Raw genomic sequence first — 19,638 nt, 5'->3', positions numbered from 1 at the left:
GGCTGTATCTAGGCTAACGGCTAACATGCTAACTATTATTTCTATGTCACTAGTCACTTGAAACAAATTTAGGACGATAGGAGACAGGTTGAAATAAACCGAAATTTCCCTTTAACATTGGCATGATACGCAGCCCGTTATAATTTTTCAGCACCAGGTGGTGTTGGGGGGAAACGCGGTGGGACAAGGATGAAAGTTAAGGCAGTGAAAGTCTGACTGGGGTGGGTGGGAGGTCTGGTGGATGGGTCTGAGAGAGTGGTGTTCGCGTCCCGTATGATTCTAAATTTGCAGTGCTATACCGATGTAGTGCATTTATTTTGAAAGAGACTGTACGTAAACGTTATATTTCCTGTGAAAACTGAAGTGTATTTTGAAAGAAGACAAAGCATGTAACAGGCAGAACTTGACACAATGTCCGAGAACCTCAATAACCAACGCACCCAGAGTACCTTTCAAATCGTATCTGGACACAGAAGGTCCATGACCAAATGTCGATATGTGACGAGGTTGTAGTGAGAATGTGTTGGATTAGGATGGTAACATCTTTCTCATCAAGACCTTCCCATGATTCTTCTAGCTTATCTTCCTAACCATTTGTTTCATTTTAATTATGTGTTATTGCTTTTTTATTATTTTTTATTGATGTTGCTGTTGTTTTTATTGTTTTCATGATTAGCTCTTAATGATTCTGTTGTTTTTTGTTTTTACCCTGTAAAGCACTCTGCAAACTGTCTTCCAGAAAGGTTCATTGTATTAAAGTGTATTATTATCATTATTAAGCAGCAAATTTTGTGGAAACACTGCAATTATTTTTACAGTATATGTTCCGGACAGTGGAATATTGGGTAAAATTAAGAAAAAACTAAGCTTCCAAAGAGCTTTCATAACTTTATGACATCTACAAAATGTAAAAATATTAGATTTGGATAATATATTTCATTGCTTTTTGATTTGCAGGACCTGCGGAGACTCTTTTTCATCAGGCTGTTTCTGCTCTGACGTAATGATGACTTTGTCTCTGCCAGGAGACAATATCAGACTTTGACTTTGACTAGACAGCCTTTTCAGAGGACGTGACGCACATTTTGCTGGCCCTGATTACGATGCTCGCCTGCCCCTGCTGATTGCTGCTTCAGTCCACAGGAAAATATTGACGAATGTAAGCCTCATCAAACAACACTGACCCAGCAGTCACTTCACATTCTGAAAAGATTAAGTTATCAGCTTTATGTACAAGTTTTACAATCCCTTTAAGTTGTACAAACCTGCAGCTGTACAAATAATGGTCTACTCTAAAGTATTGTACAATTCCATGACTTATAATTATAACATTCAGCAACCTGTTAATACATATCAGTAGGTGGCAGATGAAATAAGCAGCCAGATTTTTCGCAGTTCAGCAGCCAAAAACATCTTGGATATGGATATGTTTTGATGAGGAGCCAGACTGAAATGAGGCAAGTGAAGACACAGTGTGACTTTGACTAAAACTTGTTGCAGGACCTCAAAGTGATGTCACGAATCGGCTCAGTCAACCGAGAGCTCAAAAACCCGGCGAGAGGAGAGTTGAAGGTCAAGGTTGTTGCAGCATGTGGCCTTGTTCTCCTCGCTGCTACACAAACAATTTGTTTTTGATGATTATTAATCACGATAACAATATGAGGCCAAAGCACTTGATTATCACTTAATTATTATTCATCACGACTCCACTCTGCGAAGTCCATATTTTATCACTGTTTGGTATTTATTATGGTGTCCATAGGGTTTTTATGAAAGTGTGAATGGTCTGCTTGCTGATTTTTTCCACAGCTTTGCAGAGTTTTATGTATGAGGCAACTCTAAAACCACATTAAACAGTCTGGGATCAAATTATCAAAGTGAAACTGTGAAGTCATTGTGCCCTCAGCGTGCATAAAAGGGCGAAACTGAGTGAATGATAAGTCTGGGGCCGGATCACCGTCTCATAGCACTAAAGGACCACAATATATCTGTACAACTTGACAGGGTTGTTCATCAGTACGACTCGATCATTACTTCATCAGCTGCTGAGAGTTCAGGCTTTCAAAACTCACTGTTCAAGTGTACTCTGTTAGAGCACAGCGCCTCTCTGCATGGCTGAATGTCAGGACACTTCAAATCCTGATACAAATGCAAATACGTGGAAGCCTTGTTCTCCTGCAACTGAATATCAGGTATTATTATCAATACAGTGGTCTACTTTGTGGTATATCACCTTTCACTGGACATTCACTCATCTCTGCTGCGGTGAGAATTTGACTTCACGTGTAGTCAAGGACAGGCAATCAGAGTTCAACAAGACATCAGAGGCAGCAAGCAGTGGTGCAGCCAAGAGGGGCCATGGCCACCCTGACACAATCATAAAAATAAATGGAGGCCTTTGTGCTGTGTTTTTAAACTGAGAGGGCTTGTTCCCAGTACATATTTTGTTTATTATTGGTTTTGGTGTGCCATCCCAAGATTTTCAGTGGCCCCATCTGGCCACCCCTATGAAAAATTTTCAGGAGGCACCACTGAATGTTTAGTGATAGAGATCATATATTACATTGAAAATAGCAGTTTGACAAAGTAATTTTAACTCAAGGTCCACTGACAAACTTTTTCCAGAGCTGTCTGCTGGCATCTGCATCTGAGGAAACTCCATGTGCTGATGGGGACCTTGAGGTTTGATTCAAAGTTCTAAACCTGATGGACCTTGACATTTTTTTTAAAAGGGGAGGACAATAACTAGTGGTGCTCGAATTTGTAAAAAGAAATCACTGAAATGTAATTTTACTGTTTAAACTTGTGTTTGTAAGCTTAGCTCGCTTACAGGAATGGTGGTTTGCAATACGGTTCAGTTCAGTTCGGTACACTTTTTTTTCCGTTCCACTGTATAAAGTTGTGGATGGTACTGATGGAACTGTTCCGTATCATTCCCATTTTTGGTCCCCCCTCTGTTGGGGTACCTAGCACACAGATCTGGTACTAAAAGGTGGAGCTGTGAACACTGCAGTCTGTTGACTGGTCAATAGAGGACAGTCACTCTGCTCAGGGCTGAGTTGTGGCTGGTTTTGAGGCTCATGTAACCACTGTTCATACTGTGGAGAGTTTTATTAGTAAACTGTAACTATAAAATGAAAGGATGCTTTGCTGCCTCTCACAGCAGCTGGAGTCTGAGAAAAAAATAACTTAATTCACTGGGCCGACAGCTGGCGACTTTTAAGGTGGAACATTAACTTGTAATGTTACTCAATGCATAAGGTGCGGACATGAACCCATCAACACACCTTAAATTTAAATGTGACAACTCTGGCCATTACTTTAGTTTTTATATGACATACACTTTTAGTAATGAGTGAATCAAGCGGTTACATATATATTAATTTCAACTGGAACGGCATATATCCCAATCCTCACTTGGAAAATAAAAAAGCGTTGCAGAGTGTCGTTCCTGTGGGCTCCGGCAACACTAAACTCCCAAGCTTGCCTATTTTTAAAAATCCCATGGAGAGAGACTCTCACTGCAGCCTGTTCTATTTTGTTCTGGAAGGTCAACGTGTTGTTCTGTGGACGACACATGAGGTGCAGACTGATAAAAGAGGAAATACAGTGCGTTCTGGACGGAGCAGTGAGTGACAACAACCCCGCCCACATTTAAGAGAACTGTTTGCGGTGGAAACGCCAGGGTCTAGGTACCATGTCTGAAGGGTTACTGTTGGTTCCAAAGGTACCATACCAAAAGTGTTTGGTGGAAACGGGGTTCAAATGGTCTTTTATAGCAAGACTAGAAGATACTAGAGGCGACTGACTAGTCTACCTAACATCAAACTATTAAAGGAACACTTCGACAGAGTTAAGTGAGAAGGTTGATACCATTCTTACATGTCCATTAATGATAAAGCTACAGCCAGGAGCCAGTTAACACCCTAGGACAAAGACTAGAGCAGGTAGACAGTTTGCCTGTCTGTGTCTTAAGATGACAAAATCTGCCTACCAACACTTCTAAAGTACACTGACGTGTATAAACAACACATAGTGGGTTTTCCAGGTTATGTGCTGGAGTATTTCTTGGCCAGACGTAGACACTTCCTGAACACTCCCTGTTTCCACTTGTTATACTGAGCTTAACTACCATGCTGCTGGCCATAGCTTCATATTATATATTTAGCGTCCAGACATGGAGTGGTATCGATCTTCTCATCTCACTCTCTGCAAGAAAACCAATAAGTGTATTTCACAAAGTGTTGAAGTATTCCTTTGACAAATTATGAGCTAAATTCTCTGCACAGAGACAAAATGTTGCCTAAACTTCAGTCTGACTCCCTGAGATCCACAGGATGAGCATGTCGGCATCCCTGAACTCCTCCCTGCCTCTCCTGCTGTCATTAAAGTTGCTTCAGAGCAACATTTTCTTAAACATTTGGCTCTTTAACAATATTTGTACTGAATGTGTTAGTATGGCTTTCCTACTTAACATGCTCCCCCTCTCCATGCACCAAGGTAGCTGCATCCAGCTGCCTCTAACTGGCACTATGTGCCCCGCGGCCATTACATTACAAAAATCCATGAGAAATGTCCAACAGTGGCAGATAAATCTATCCTGGAAATATACCTGACCTGCTTACCAGGTTGCTGTTGGTGAATCGAGAGGGCTCGGTTACCATAGAAACGGCCAATTTGCTGAGTGACAGAACTTTGCCTGAGAGACTTCTAGACTCACCTCACCTCCACAGGTCCCGAAAAAAAAGACTCCATCACTGCTGTTTTCTGCTCAGTATAACTGTGAGGAATTCATTTTAAAGGGACAGTTCACCCCATAATCAAAAGTAAACATTGTTTCTCTTACCTGTTGTGCTATTTATCAGTCTAGATTGTTTTGATGTGATAAACTCAACAGCAATGTCTCTTTCCAGAAATCATGACCCAGCTACTCAAGATAATCCAGAGCAGTTTCATTTAGGAACTATTTTCTTTCTACCAAACTACACCCACCAAATGTATCGCCGTGCAGAAGGAAGCATGCATCTACTCGTGGACGAGATGTTTGTGCTCTTGACAGCGTGAGATGTAAACACTAATGGCGTCATCCTCAGCTGAGCTGTAACGTTAGCTAGCTCAGTGGTGCTAGGTGCGCTAGCAGTAGATGCATGCCTCCTTCTGGGCTGTGATTCAGTTGGCGGGTGTAATTCAGGAGAGAGAAAATAGTTCCAACATGAAACTGCTCACAACAAGGTCTGTGGATTATCTTGAGTAACCGGGTCATGATTTCTGGAAAGAGACATTGCTGTTGAGTTTTTTAAATGCTTTTTGTTTGTTTGTTTGTTTGTTTTTGCACTTTGAGCACCACAAGACAAGTACCATCGGGTTCCATTATATTCAAGAGAGGGCAGACATCTCTACGGCCGATATCTCAATCTAGACTGATAAATAGCACCACAGGTAAGAGGAAAAATGTGTTTGTTTTATTGGAGGTAAACTGTCCCTTCAAAATGAAATTGAAACTCAAAGATTTTGAAATGAGCTGATGCAAAGACAGCTTTTTGACTACTGAAATGTAACTTGTGATGTGACTGTTGATCAACCCAATTATTCTTAGATATTACTCTATATTAAAGATTGCAAAAAAGTGTTTAAACATTGATTTATTAACACTTCTCTATAGATATGAGTAGCAGTAAATAGAGTCACAAAGTATTGCTGACAACAGCCGTCTTACTGTTGTTAATTGTTTGCACATTGGTCAACCTTTTCATAACCTTTTTCCTTATCTTGTAAAACACACACACACATGCATGCTGCCAAGCACTGCAACAGTGTTACTGTACTATTTCAAGGAAAATTAGTCAGAAATTAAGAGACGTAGATCAAAGAAAAGAGATAAAGAGAGATTCAAACAGAGAGAGTTAGGGCAGGGGGTGACAACAGGGGCTTGTGGGAGTGATAACTGGCAGCAGGTGCCATCGTCTGTGACCTGCCAGCAAGTGATGAATACTCAGGTTAATGAGATAGCAGGGGGGGATCAGAAAACATGCAGTCAAACAGGGCAGACAGTAGCAAGGATTGGTGCCATCTGGAGATCAAATATACTCACAACTGTTCACGTCTTCTCTGTGGTGGCATTCATTTGGCCTCAATCAACATCATGTCAAGAAAACCTCTGACATTTACTCTCTGCACGGATACACAGGCTCATTCCTCCAGCATGCGGACATGTTTTATGCAGATCCCTGTTCCTCCCTGACCTCAGTGTGATTGTGACAACAGTGTAAAATGGAGAATGTGCGACCACTGTGCTGCCACAAACACGCTCTGCGGCCGGGTGGTTGGGCTTTGAGAGGAGTCGCTTGCAGAAGGGACTGATAAGCGACGGCAGAGCTGACTGATTAGGAAATAAGACAGACAAAAACTAAAGGCAATGCCTGGGGTGTTGCCACTGGCAACTGGAGCTGGCCATATGCTGTATAAACCTATTGTGCTGCTGCACTCCCTATTAGTGACACTTTTCCAGAGACGGCAGAGCTACGGGAATAACCCAATCACAGGAACGTATGCAATTCTCAAGGAAGATAAAACAGTAGTGGAGATATCCAGGTTTCATCTTGTGCCCCGTTCCCTTTTTAAACATCCTATTAAATGAAAACTAAATTGACTGAAGAGAATGGCAGCAATTCAATCAACCTGATTACCAGGAAAACAGGTCATTAAAACCCTCCTCCTTGTTATTGAATTTTACAGTCTAAATGAAGGAAACAGACGCTATGAGGTTATGGTCTTATGGATTCTGGTGCACGCTATGTGTGTTTATGTATATACATTATTGTCCACTGCTCTGAGGACCCCTGAGGCCGCACGCACAGCTGCCCTTGTCAAGCTGAAGCTCTAATCCATCAAGGTGAACTGTGTCAGAGAAAAAACTCAAGTGACATTCTTTTCTTTGGACTGTTTTCCCCCTTTACATCATGACTCAGACCTGGTATGTGCAATAAATTTCTATGCATAAGACACCCTGCTGCACAAGGATTTTATGAAAATTAAATGCTTTACAAACCTCCAAGAAAAGCTAGGGGGGCCTGGGGTGCTTTTAGCATAGCTGTTATTGGAGGCTTTTTATTAATCTGTGGTGAAGAGCAAGAGGCCAGAGTGAAATCTGCATAAAAACACCTAAGCCTATGGCAGATGCTCCTATATGCATACTGTCTGTTATGCTGTGATAACATTATGGCTGCTTGGTATGGATTATATAAGCATTTTTACATCCATCAGCACAAGCGTTTTGCAGAGTAAATGTCATTTTTTATAATGTCAGTAAAAATCACTGCACTCACTGAGGTGCTTTTCATACTCGCTAATGGATATGTAGGCAGCCCGCACAATATGTTACAGGATGCATGTTGGTGACAATTTGTGCTAACCTTAAATTCACCTCACATCTCAACAAAGAGAAAATAGAAAGCCTGATTGGTGGAGCTTCATGATGACAGGAGGGCAAATCAAGTCACCTGCCACCTCCTCGTCCCTGACAGAGGATTTACTACTGATGCTCGTTATGATAATCTACCTGTGAGATAATCTGGAGGTCAGAAGGCCGTGATAATGGAAGTGGAATGAAAACCAGTGAGATATCCCTCTGATGTGGATTAACCCTCCACCCCTGATGCTCCTGATCTCCATACTCACCTGTACTTCATACTGGTGTGGCGCCCGATGGCCTCCTTCATGTGGGCATGGCCCTGTGGAGTCTGCCGGGACCCGGGACCCTCCCTGGTCTTGACCGAGCCTTGGGACATGTAGTTGCCATTACTCCCTTGTCCACTACCTCCTCCTCCACTACCACCTCCGCCTCCTCCTCCTCCACTACCACCACCACCACCTCCTCCTCCTCCACCGCCTCCCCCTACTCCTCCACTGCTTCCTCCAGGAGGTGGAGCAGTGCGAAGGCCACAAAGCCGGTCCTCACTGCGACTCTTGAGGTTGTGCTCGGTGCAGGCGAAAGACACCTGCATCCTGACCCTGGTTTCCGGGGGCTCTTATTTTGATAGAGGGATGTTGGGGGGGTCACACAAACAGTAATGTCTGCAAACTGTTGGTGCTGCTTGCCACTGTTTCCCGTTGTGCTGTTCTGGCTTGTTGAAGCAAGTGATGCTCGTACACAAAAAGGGCCTCAGACAGGGCAGGTCAGAGATTTTGGCTGAGAGCAGGAGGGAGCAGGCGAGAGTCCAGCCTCTAACATGACACACACAGAGTTACCGTCTGCTCTGTCTCCTGTCTGGTGGTGATGCAAACCTGGCAAAAGGGCTCTCTGAGTTTTCACGCTCACAAGATGCATCAGGGCTGCCCTCCAAAAAGCATCAGGAAGCTTGTAAGCTCTCAGCAGTCCTCAAACGGATTTGGGGATGTGGCAGTTCTTGGGAAGCCCCAAAACCTCAGAGCAACAGAAGCCTCCCTGGAGAGTGTCAGCAGCAGCAGCAGCAGCTCGGCCTTCTCCCACATACATGCACGGGGCTCGTATGGCTTACGTCGGGGTGGTAAAGCACTTGATAGCTCGCTGTCTTCTCTTCAGCTGAGGTTAGTTGTGTCTGTCTTGAGCCGAGGAGCTCCGGAGTGTGCCGCAGCAATGACACAATCACAGCTACAGGCATCCTCACACCTCGCGTCGAAATAAGGCATATTCTTTCTTTTGTCGCAAGGTGGGTCAGCAAGAATAAAAAACTGGTTTGATTGCTCGAATTTACATTGCCGAAGTCCGAGCAGGGTGAATAGACTTGATAAGATGCGAATTCACACAGTCAAACCCCACCGATGCATCATCGCCCAGCAGCCTCACGCAGCATCAAATTGATGCAAGAGAAAAAGAGAGGGAGAGGAAACAGAAATTCAAGAGCAAACACCAGAGCCGGGTTTTTTTTATTAATGTTATTACCTTCAGTGTGTGAAGTCGCTCACATACCGGCAGCAGCTGTGCAGGTCTCCCGTTATTCGACAAAATCTCACGGTGCACGGATTTGAAAAAAACGCCGGCATACTGGCCCCAAAATCAGGCATATCAAACGCTCGGTGCCGCCTCTTGGCTCTCCATCACATCATTTCTGTCACTTCACAGTCCCACTTTTTTCTTCTTTCCTTTTTTTTTCCAGAGGCTCCAAAAAATGTTCACGACACACAAGCAATGTGGGGGCTTTCAAGATGCTCTCTGTCTCCCTCCCTCCCTCCCTCTCTCTCTCTCTCTCTCTCTCTCTCTCTCTCACGGGTGTGATCTCTACATTTTTCATCACACGGGTGTACACACATACACACACACACATTTCATCACACCGTCACATTATGTTAGTGCAGCTTATAAACACTGTTCTGAAATGAAAAAAAAATTCCCATGTACCAGTTTTTTAATTCACAGGGCTGATGTCACATTATTGATACTTTCATTTTCACATTAAATCTCCAGAGCATCATCTTTCACACATACCTCTCTTTCCACCACACCCATGTTTCCACCACTTCCACTTGATCTACTGTGTATATTTATAACCAATCACCAAAAATCATACTGCAACACCATGGATGGATTACTGACCAGTCCTACCAGGCACATGCCCAGGGACCCAAAGGGTCAAGGGGCCCTCCCCAGCCATCACCCTCAAAATGTCACATAAATTAACACCTACTGACCACGAAGACACTCAAAAACATCACAAAAAGGGCACCCAGCAACTCAGTGGGTGGAGCAGGTGCCCCATGCACAAAGGCAATGCCATGGTTGCAGCAGCCATGGGTTGCTGCATGTCATCCCCTCTCTCTCTCTCCCTTCCCCCCTCATGAGTGAAACTGTCCTGTCATTAATGGCAAAAAGCCCAAGAAATAATCTTGAAAAAAGACCATAAAGAGATGCAAAGGAGCTGCAAAGAGACACAAAATAACTACAAAATGCACAAAACAACCACAAAGAGACACAAAATGATTTAAAAAAGATACAAAACAACCTCGAGGAGATATAATGACTACAAACCGACACAAAATGATCCCAGAGAGACACAAAACAGCTACAAGGAAACACAAAGTGACTACAAAGCCCAGAGAGACACAAAACAGCTACAAGGAAACACAAAGTGACTACAAAGAGACACAAAACAGCTACAAGGAGACACAAAATGACCACATAGTGACACAAATTAACCTCAAAGAGGCACAAAACAACAGCAAAATGATACAAAATGACAGACAAAAAGACACAAAATAACCTCAAAGACACACAAAACAACTACAAAGAGACACATAACACCCACCAAAAGACACAAAATAACCCCAAAAAGACACAAAACAACCAAAAGAGATACAATATGAGTATGAAGGGACAGAAAATAGCTACAAAGAGACACAAAATCACTACAAAGCAAAACGAAATGACCAAAAAGACACAAATTAACCCCAAAAAGACACAAAACGACCAAAGAGAGATACAATATGAGTATGAAGAGACACAAAACAGCTACAAAGAGACACAAAATCACTACAAAGCAACACAAAATGACCACAAAGAGACACAAAACAACCTCAGGGAGACATGAAATAGCAACAAAGAGCCAAAAAATAACTATAAAGCCACACAAAATGACCAAAAAAGACACAAAACAACCACAAAAAGACACAAAATGAGTACAAAGAGACACAAAACAGCTACATGGAGACAGAAAATAACTAAAAACTGACACAAAAGAGACACAAAACAATCACAGTGGGACACAAATAACAAAAAAGTACACAAAGGTATACAAAAGAGACACAAAACAGCTACATGGAGATACAAAATGGCCACAAAGAGGCACAAACAAACAAAATAATGCATAACCAGATGCAAAACCACCACAAAGTCAGTGTATCTTGCTTCTAAGTAGGAGAGGTGGTGGGGCCTTTTGTAGGTCTGTGCCCAGCAGTGGCCCATTGTCTTATAATCCGCCCGTGTGCAACACTGTGCCATCATCAGCTCACAACAAAGAGCAGATACATGGCTTTTAAGTCACCTCACATCACATCATCACAAAGCATAGCGTGGCATATCATATCTCATTGCCTCACATCACATCATGTTAAAATAAAACTGATGTGTCATTTGGTGGCCAGGCAATGATAATAGTTCCTTCCAGGCTGTGTTTACAGTCTAAACTATGCTGCCACATATCCTTAGAGGAGACTGTCAATCCGAAAAAAGTTTCAGTCAGTGCTGCTCGGTGTTTACTCTCTCTGCTTCACACAGCGGGACGATCGGCAAATAAAAATGCAGACGAGCACACATACATACAAACATTCATCATTCCTGTCAATTTGTTCTCAGGAGTCGTGTCTAATGAAATCTTGCTTCAGAGCAATCTGCAGTCCCAGGTGTCCCAATCCCAGCTGGCAATCAGCTCTTTTTAAAAGAGCTATTCAGTACATGTTGGGACGGGGAAGTTTCCAGCTGTACAGGCAGAAGGAAAATGTGAACACCACCCGCTGTGACATTTTGAAAGTGAAGATGGTTTAATGATCTCCTGTCCTGTTAAAGCAAGCAGATACGTGGATGGTGAAGCCACAAGATTTCCAGGAATCACTTTGTGTTCCGGAGCTCTAACAAGATAGAGACAAATCTACATAATCACTTTGACTAAATCTACGCATGGGCTTAACCTTCACCTTCACTCCAAACAATGTCCATCATCATCGTCATCATCACTTTAATGCAATGACACTCATCCTGCTCCCAACACTTGGGAGCTTCACCTCACTTCACTTACAGAGCACCAGCTGCTCCACTGTCTGTATCCATAGACAGCGAAAATGAATGTGTCTGCAGATACGTCTATTCACCTTCATACAAACAAGAAGGCAAAGGAAATGAGATTCATAGATGAAACATTACATAACAGATTGTGTAAGGAGAATGGCCTCGAAAAGGTAGCTATTCTATACAACTCTGCTATCAGACTTGGTGCTACAGCTCTCATCTCCTTAAACTGTGACCCTCTATGAACGGACAAGCCTCCTTCATTGATGCTCAAGCTTATTTACATAATGATGTTTCTCATTGACAAAATGTTGCTGTGGCCTGAACCTGTGCAGCTCTCTAACAGAGTGTAATAAAGTTCTTATTTATGTGAGGTTTTCTGCAAACACATAGGTCTGTTCATTGATTTTAGGTGCTGAAGTTTTAAAGGTGCAGTGTAGGATTTAGGCGGATATGTTGGTAGAAGTGGAATATAATACAATCATTATGTTTTCTTTAGTGTATAATCACCTGAAAATATAAATTGTTGTGTATTTGTTACCTTGGAATAAGCTGTTTATATTTACATAGGGAGCAGGTCCTCGTCTGTGGAGATCGCCATGTTGCATGGCCATGTTTCTACAGTATCTCAGGACAGACAAACCAAACATTAGCTAGGATAGTGCCATTCATCTTTACATGTTTTCACATTGGCCACTGTAGTTCTCAGCCCCTCTGCAACAAGCAATGAAGGAAAAAACACTGAATTTTTGAAAATGTGAAACTTATTCATTGTTGTTACATTTGTTTTGGAGAGGAAGAGACGTCTGTGAATAATTCAGCTCCCGGTAAAAACCTCCTGAATGTCTGGATCATAAGTGAGAAGAGAAAGAGAAAGAAAATGAGCACACATTAGCAGCTGCAGGGCTGGTGATGCATCACCAATAAGCCAAACAGCATCAGAGAAAAACTGATTTGTAGCATGAAACTGCTTTATTCAGTGTTTTTACCATTTTAAATCACAGTTTTGGAGAATTCTGCAGATAATTCAGCTCATGGTAAAAACCTACTGAACTGCTCGTCTTAAGTTATCAGAGAAAAAAAAAAAAGTGAGCACACATTAGCAGGTGCTCGTTGCAAACATGCCAAACTGTGTTGGAGAAACTGGTTTATCCCAGTCTCACTCCGAAGTGAAAATCCGGTACTTGGGTAGTGATTTGCAGCGTCAGACATCAACGATAAAAGCTGTCTTTAATGTCGGCATGATTCACAGCTGATCGCCTCTAGTTTAATGGTGCTTAGTGGCGTCAGGTGGAAACATGGTGGGACAACAATGAAAGTTAAGGCAGCGCAAGTCCAAGTGGATCGTGTGGGTCCAACAAATGCCGACCATCAGTAGTGTTTGCATCCCGCAAGACTATAAAGCCAAACCGTGTTTTTTATTCCTAAACCTAACCATGTGTGTGTGCTGGCAAAATCCAACCATGTGCGGTTGTTGCTGAAGGAAAAAAACACGTCAATTCGCAGTGTTGTACCGATGTAGTGCTTTTAATTTGAAAGAGACCAGATGTAAAAGGTAAATTTCCTGTAAAGAGTGAGAATATGTTGGTTTTAATCACCTGGTCTGTTGTTTTTGAAAGGAGGAGACCTCTGTGGATAAAAACCTCCTAAACAATGAACACTGAAGGGATTCTTACTGGGAGAAGTTTCAGCTGGTTGAAATTTGAAATCCTCACCACTAGATGCCACTAAATCCCCCAAATGCTACACACTGCTCCTTTAATTGAGTGATCACTTGTTTAAAGTGTGTATCAGAGAAGTGTGTGTTATTACCCTAAAGTCATTTAAAAACTTGCAGTAGCACCTGGTAGGAAACAACATTGTATAACATGTAGAGTATAGTTAGTTTTCAGATGCACAAATGTTGCCCAGTAGGAAATCTAGATGGAGTGAAGAAACATGTATCCCACAGTGTCATTTGTTCTGGTGGCTGCAGTCTGCCAACAGCTGGTTTTGACTTTCTCGGATTGAAGCAAGAGTAGAAAATGCTGACAATTGTTTGTACTGTGCCTCTACATGAAATGTGCATGTAGTTTAGCAAAGCTGAGGGTATTTATCCTCACTGGAGCTGCAACTTTGAAGTATCCCTTCAGACATCTTGTTTTTCTTGTGGTTTTGATTTGTCTTAAAACGATTCAGCTTCGCAATAAGTTAGTCACAGAGAGGACAGTCAGAGGACGGTTATTAAATGCTTTTAGCAGGATTGCTTTTACTTAAATCCTTTAAAATTCTGAATCCATCCGACAAATTGTAATTTGTTTAAACATGTCTAACCTTTAAGCGTTATTTTTGTGAAAGACAAGATTATGCTTTCAGCCCTCATAATCTGTTTGTCAGAATTTAAGTATCTGTCTCACTTCCACAAATTTGCTCTGCACTCGGGAGATCAGCGGATGTGGGAAATTGTTGTTTCCAGCAAAACCGGCAAATTAGACCGAACGCCGAGGTAGATTGTTAGCTGTGTTGATTACATGTAATGACTTTCAGTCACGAGGGAGTTGAAATCTGACGCATCATTACACAAATGAAACCGAGGCATATCACATGCACAGACTGCTGCCATTACAGCCATGAAGTGTAAGAGGATATTCACAAGGACCAGTGATGGAGGCTGGTGGGAGAATGTTCAACTGCATTACACCCTGTTATGTCATGTATACCAGTTATTGATTGTATGCTGATAGAAAACACTACAGATAGATCTGAGTGTAATGAGGCATGTTTTCTGAGACTGCAAGTGTCACTTGTTCATAGAAATGATACTGTTTGAGCTGCAGATTTTGCTCCTTCACTGGTTTTGAGTCATTGAGCCACAGGGCTGACTTGTCTTCACACCAGAGTGACGCTGCCACCTAGAGGCAACTTTACTGGAGTCTTAATGGTTGTGTTAGTCAGCTTTGGATGTAGTAGCAAATTAAATGCCATATAGTGTTAAGACAAACTTGTCTACAAAAAAGGTTTTAAATACTGCTGTGATGTTCACAAATGAGCCACTGATATAAGTGGTACACATCTGCAGTGATAAAATATGCAACCATATGCTGCTTATCTTCTACATTTATGCTCTTTATAGTTTAATTCTGTACATTTTCCAGTGACAATAGTTCCACGGCAACCTTTTCATCCCAAAATAGCTAAACTGAGCCCTTTAAAGTGAGAGGTACAAGCACAGCGACAACCGACTGCCTGTCCCCTGCTGTCAAATCACGCGTCATTAACCCTAAACTTATGCCCTACTGATGCTGACCCCGTCGAGCTGTCCTTTGGAGTAGGGTTAGACAATGGTTGGGGTTCAAGTCCCATTTAAGTTACTGTATCTGGCACTAGTGATCCTGAACAACCAGATGTTTCCACAGTCCAGCCACATTTATTCAGCGCTGCTGTGCTTTGAAATCTCATCAAACGCATGATATTTCTTTCTAGGTCACTGGTGGAAAAAAAAACTGCAAATATATTTCTCTCTATTTTTTTTCCACCCATGAATGATGTTTCCACTCACTGCATTGGACTGCAGCACTCTTCAGACACTCAACTACATTCATGTGTTAGTGATATATTAGAAAATATTCATCATGCTATTTAAGTGAATCATCCACAGAGTGCTCAGGATGGTCTGACATTGTGTGTCTCAAACATTTAGCTTGCTTAGAAGCATTTGAAAAGCTAACTTCTTATTAAATATGGCAGCTTTATGTACATATTCAGTTGTCACTTGTCATAATAATAGTTATTAATGAATGCCGCAGAAAGGTTTACTTCTAATGTGTTTACATTCATCTGTCTGTCATCTTTTTATTCCTCAAAAATCAAAGTGCATTATGCTTTCACATTATAATTTGTCCTTCTCACCTGTATGTCATTGCAGAGCGCTCAGCTTCACACTCAGCCAGGGAGAGGCCACATTCTCTTAGGTAGAGCTCCAGTCGGCGTCGCTCCACCAGCCTGTGCGCCGCCTCCAGGATCTGAGAAGCCAGGGCCTCTGACTCGGTCCTCTGGTCTGAGGTCTTGCTGCTCCGGGCTCCAGATTTGGCCACAATGCTCCCTGAGGAGGACGATGCCTTGGGCTTCTTACTGATGCCATAGAGGTCTTCCACTGAGTATTTCCCCCCTTTACCTCCTCCTCCGGTACCACCACGGCTGGCAAACATTGTTATCTGGAATCAAGTGGTGCAAACTGTTAAAAATCCTTCGTCTCTTTGGCCCGGTTTTGCCTGCTACATCTACTTTAGGCAAAAAGCTGCTTCTGAGTTAGGGAGAAAACAAGGCAGAGCTATTTTGATAGAGATTCGTGAAGATTTGAAACATCCGGCCCGAGGATGTCAGACATCAAACCGCTGGAAGCGAGAACTTAAAGCACCTGTAAAATATCAAAAAGTCTTGATTGCTCCTTTGTGGAGTCTAAATCCAAAATAAAACAAAGCCAGTCCCAACATGTCAGCAGCAACACCCAGTCACAAACAATGACTCCTGCTGATGTGAGGTGCGTCTTTGAGCAAAAATGGATAGGAAAAGCAATCAGCATCTTTCTCTCTTTATCTCTTAAAAGAGGGATTTGTGTTGAAGCCCCAACAGCTTACATTTGTTCAGATTAAGAGAGTGCCCGGATGAATTATCTGTACTTCTGTGGCTGCCATATAATCTGATACAGCAGAGGCTATGGGAGTTCAGCTCTCTGACCTTTTCCTCAGATACTGAGAGTAGTAATGAATCCTTTTTTTACCTACATGGAGAGGAGATCAGCTCATCAGCGGGGGCAATGTCATCATAACTAACAGTCTTGCTGCCTTCCAGCTCCTGTTGGCTCAAACAAAAAGAGAGTGGCACCCTCCCAAAGCCTGCCACCGGCTTCAGGCCAGTGCTGAGTGTTACTGCCGGGGTCTGGGTTAATGTGCAAACCCCCAGTGCCTGATTTTCACACAAAGCATCAAGGAAAACAGAATGTGTGAACCTCTTTCCACTGGACGGGGACATAAAATCTTTTACCACTGATGTCCTGTTCATAAAAATGGATCGGACATCATCTGTAAAATGAAATGTAATCAAAGAAAATAAGGAAAAGAAATCATTAGGTAACACAGGAGGTTGCAGTTTATAAAATGGTGATGCTGATGGAAAGGATTACTTATCTTCTCAACAGTGTATGCAAGGAAATCCACCTTCTAATCTCCTACATGCATATTGCTGTTACATTTGTGTTTACACTGTTGGACTTAAACTGGGATTTATCTTACATAAACATAAGCGATTCACTCTCTCCCTCCATCAAACAGCTGGATTTGGATTGATGTATTTTAATTTCAAAACTATCAGATGAGTCATGATTCAATGCTTCCTCACTCCTCACTTGTCACTTGACAGGAGGTTAAAGGTTGGATACATAGGATTAAAGAAACATCAATGACTTAATGGATGAATGGAAGTGCATCTGTACACACACGTCAAGCTCATTGATGGTCAGAGAATCCATTCATGCATCTGTCCATCTCTTCTTGCTCCTTCATCTTCCAGTCATCATGGTGGACAGGCGTTATTCCTGCCTTTGCTGCAGTGGCTTTTAAAAGCAGAGATCATCTGGGATTAAGCTGCTACAATCACTCTTTCGATTGACCACAGTCACACAGGCAGCTGCTGGAGGTCAGTCCTGATCTCCAGTGTAAATTACAACCCTGAGTGCTTCCATGCTACAGGAGGTGCATGGTGGCCTTCACCAGCTCTCAGTAGCAGGAAATATTCTCTCGAAAATATCTGAGAGAAAAATATATGTTTGCATTCGTGTGAGCAATCGTGGTCTCCACATTGTATAACTGTCAGATATCTGGGTTAGAACAGTTTGTTTTTAGTAAACTGTTGCATAACTGTGCAAAGATAGATTTAGTCAGTCTGACGGTATAGTAACTCAGGAATATAGAGTGCAAAACTATGATGGAGTCGCGCTATTTTTGCCTCCTCGTACACACTGTACAGTGATGAGAGGGGGGTGAGCTTGACTGTTTGTGATGGAGGTGGGTTTGCTGCAGATGGAGGCAGAAAAACACAACTTTTAATCAGAAGTCATGATCCACTGTTTGGGATCCTCTCCCAGCTTCGGTGTTACTCACCCACTCACACCTTTATACACTGTTGCACTGATGGGTGTCAGATTCACTTTACTGTAACTATGGGAGAGGTGAGACAGAGACAGTTTGTAAAAGTCAGGGCAGCAAATCACAAAACCACATCAAGCACTGTATGAAACTTATTCAACAAGTTCTTCAAATTAAATGACAAAATGCGTAGTTTTTCCATCATTTGTCTGTACTGCCCTAAACTGTTACAAATCACTGTTGAAACATCTGTTTAAGTAAATTAATAAACAGCAGATTAAATAGTTTATGATGCTATATTTTCTTTGAACCCTTCCTGTGAGTCAAAGAAGCTCTCTCCCCACATTATCTTAAAGTAACAGTAAATCAATGTAAAGGAATTTATAACTCATAAAAAGATGATTTCTATATCAATTATTCACCACGTGGAAATGTTTTAAATAATAACGTTTTAGCAAAACAGCATGTGTTTGGGAAGTCCTAAGCAAGCCACTGGATGAATGAGACTTTGATTATACTGCTCAGCAGAAAAATCCAAACTACACTGCAGCGCCCCCTAGTGACTGATTTCAAAATTATTTTTACAGACTTGAACATTATTATTTAACATAATCCTGCAAGTTTTGTAATGGTTCGACAAACCATTTATGATCTATAGTCTTTTATACTTCTGCGTTGAATCGACGCCGTAGCTATGACTACGTGCACCTCCCCAGAATTGTAACACACACGTAGCGGTGACGTAGACCTCCTGGCTGTTTCTGTAGGCTAAAACAATTTCCCTCAGTGGAAACAAAGTTTTTACTCACTTTTATTTCACAGAAAAGATACAAAAACAAATTGTGAAGACAGTAAAGCCTCCACAAAATAGCATTAAGTCTTGTGTGTGATTTATCCTGGCTTCATATGAGCAGAGGAAATCTCCGCACGTTGCTAGGCTAATCTACACAATGTAAAATGCCATAGGCTGGCACTAATAACGTTAGCATGTTGTATTTGTTTGGAAAATGTGTTGTTTTGTCAGTGAACCTTGTGAGTTGTAATGGAGCCAAATTGTGTAACGTTACCTTTGTTAGATGTTGCTGTTGTCCCCGGTTTTATATGAGAAGGGGAAGATCACTAGCTGCTAGGCTAATTTCTACAATGTAAAATGCCATAGACTGGCGCTAATCACGTTAGCATGTTGTATTTGTGGGGAAAATGTGTCCAGATAAAGACAAGTGTTTGTCTGTGAATGCTGCGAGTTATAGTGAAGCTGATTTGTGTACTTGTGTTTGAAACTGTCTCTATAAAGCCATGTTTAATGTGTGTTTAATGTGTGTTTTGAATCATCTAAACTTTACAGCACTCCATAGTGACCTCTGCCGCCGACTAGTGTTTTGGAGGTGTAACTGCAGAGTGACACAGACGCATCACCACACAAGTATAAATGCTCACAATGGCGTAGGCTACTGCATAGGGTCTTTTGCACAACTATAAATTCCGCTTAATTTTTGTTAAACCATACCCATTCTTTGCATTTGCCTCTTTCTTGTGTCTCCTGTTTGTATTCAGTCTGTCTCACACCACGTTTACACATAGAAATGAATATTTCCCCCGCTCCGTTTTCAATAATAACATCGTGCACACAACATCGTTTTCAAAAATGTTGTCATTTACATGAACCCGGATAAATACGCCGTCGAGCGCCGTCATAACTATGCCAAACCTATGGGCGGCAGTGTAGGGAGAAGGATGAAGCCATGCAAGCCAATCAGAATC

The 19,638-nt window shown here is 42.1% G+C and overlaps 1 protein-coding gene across 4 annotated transcripts in view; it reads right to left on the bottom strand.

Moving 5' to 3' along the window:
- LOC126387631 (voltage-gated potassium channel subunit beta-3) overlaps positions 1–16,280 on the bottom strand; it is a 33,090-nt gene extending 16,810 nt beyond the window's left edge. Inside the window, exon 1 of one of the 4 annotated variants that reach the window (XM_050040193.1) lies at positions 15,644–16,280. In XM_050040193.1, coding sequence (XP_049896150.1) covers positions 15,644–15,942 — 299 coding nt within the window. In that variant the 5' untranslated portion in view covers positions 15,943–16,280. Of the gene's footprint in view, positions 1–1,355; positions 1,464–6,091; positions 6,241–7,677; positions 9,163–15,643 lie in introns of those variants that run through there. The other 3 variants (XM_050040192.1, XM_050040195.1, XM_050040194.1) reach the window with 3 other exon arrangements.
- Positions 16,281–19,638: the final 3,358 nt, after the last annotated feature.

This window comes from Epinephelus moara, chromosome 3 (genome assembly GCF_006386435.1).
Source record: "Epinephelus moara isolate mb chromosome 3, YSFRI_EMoa_1.0, whole genome shotgun sequence".
NCBI lineage: Eukaryota > Metazoa > Chordata > Actinopteri > Perciformes > Serranidae > Epinephelus > Epinephelus moara.
Note: the sequence above shows the minus strand (reverse complement) of the source record. Positions and strands in the feature narration are given on the sequence as shown.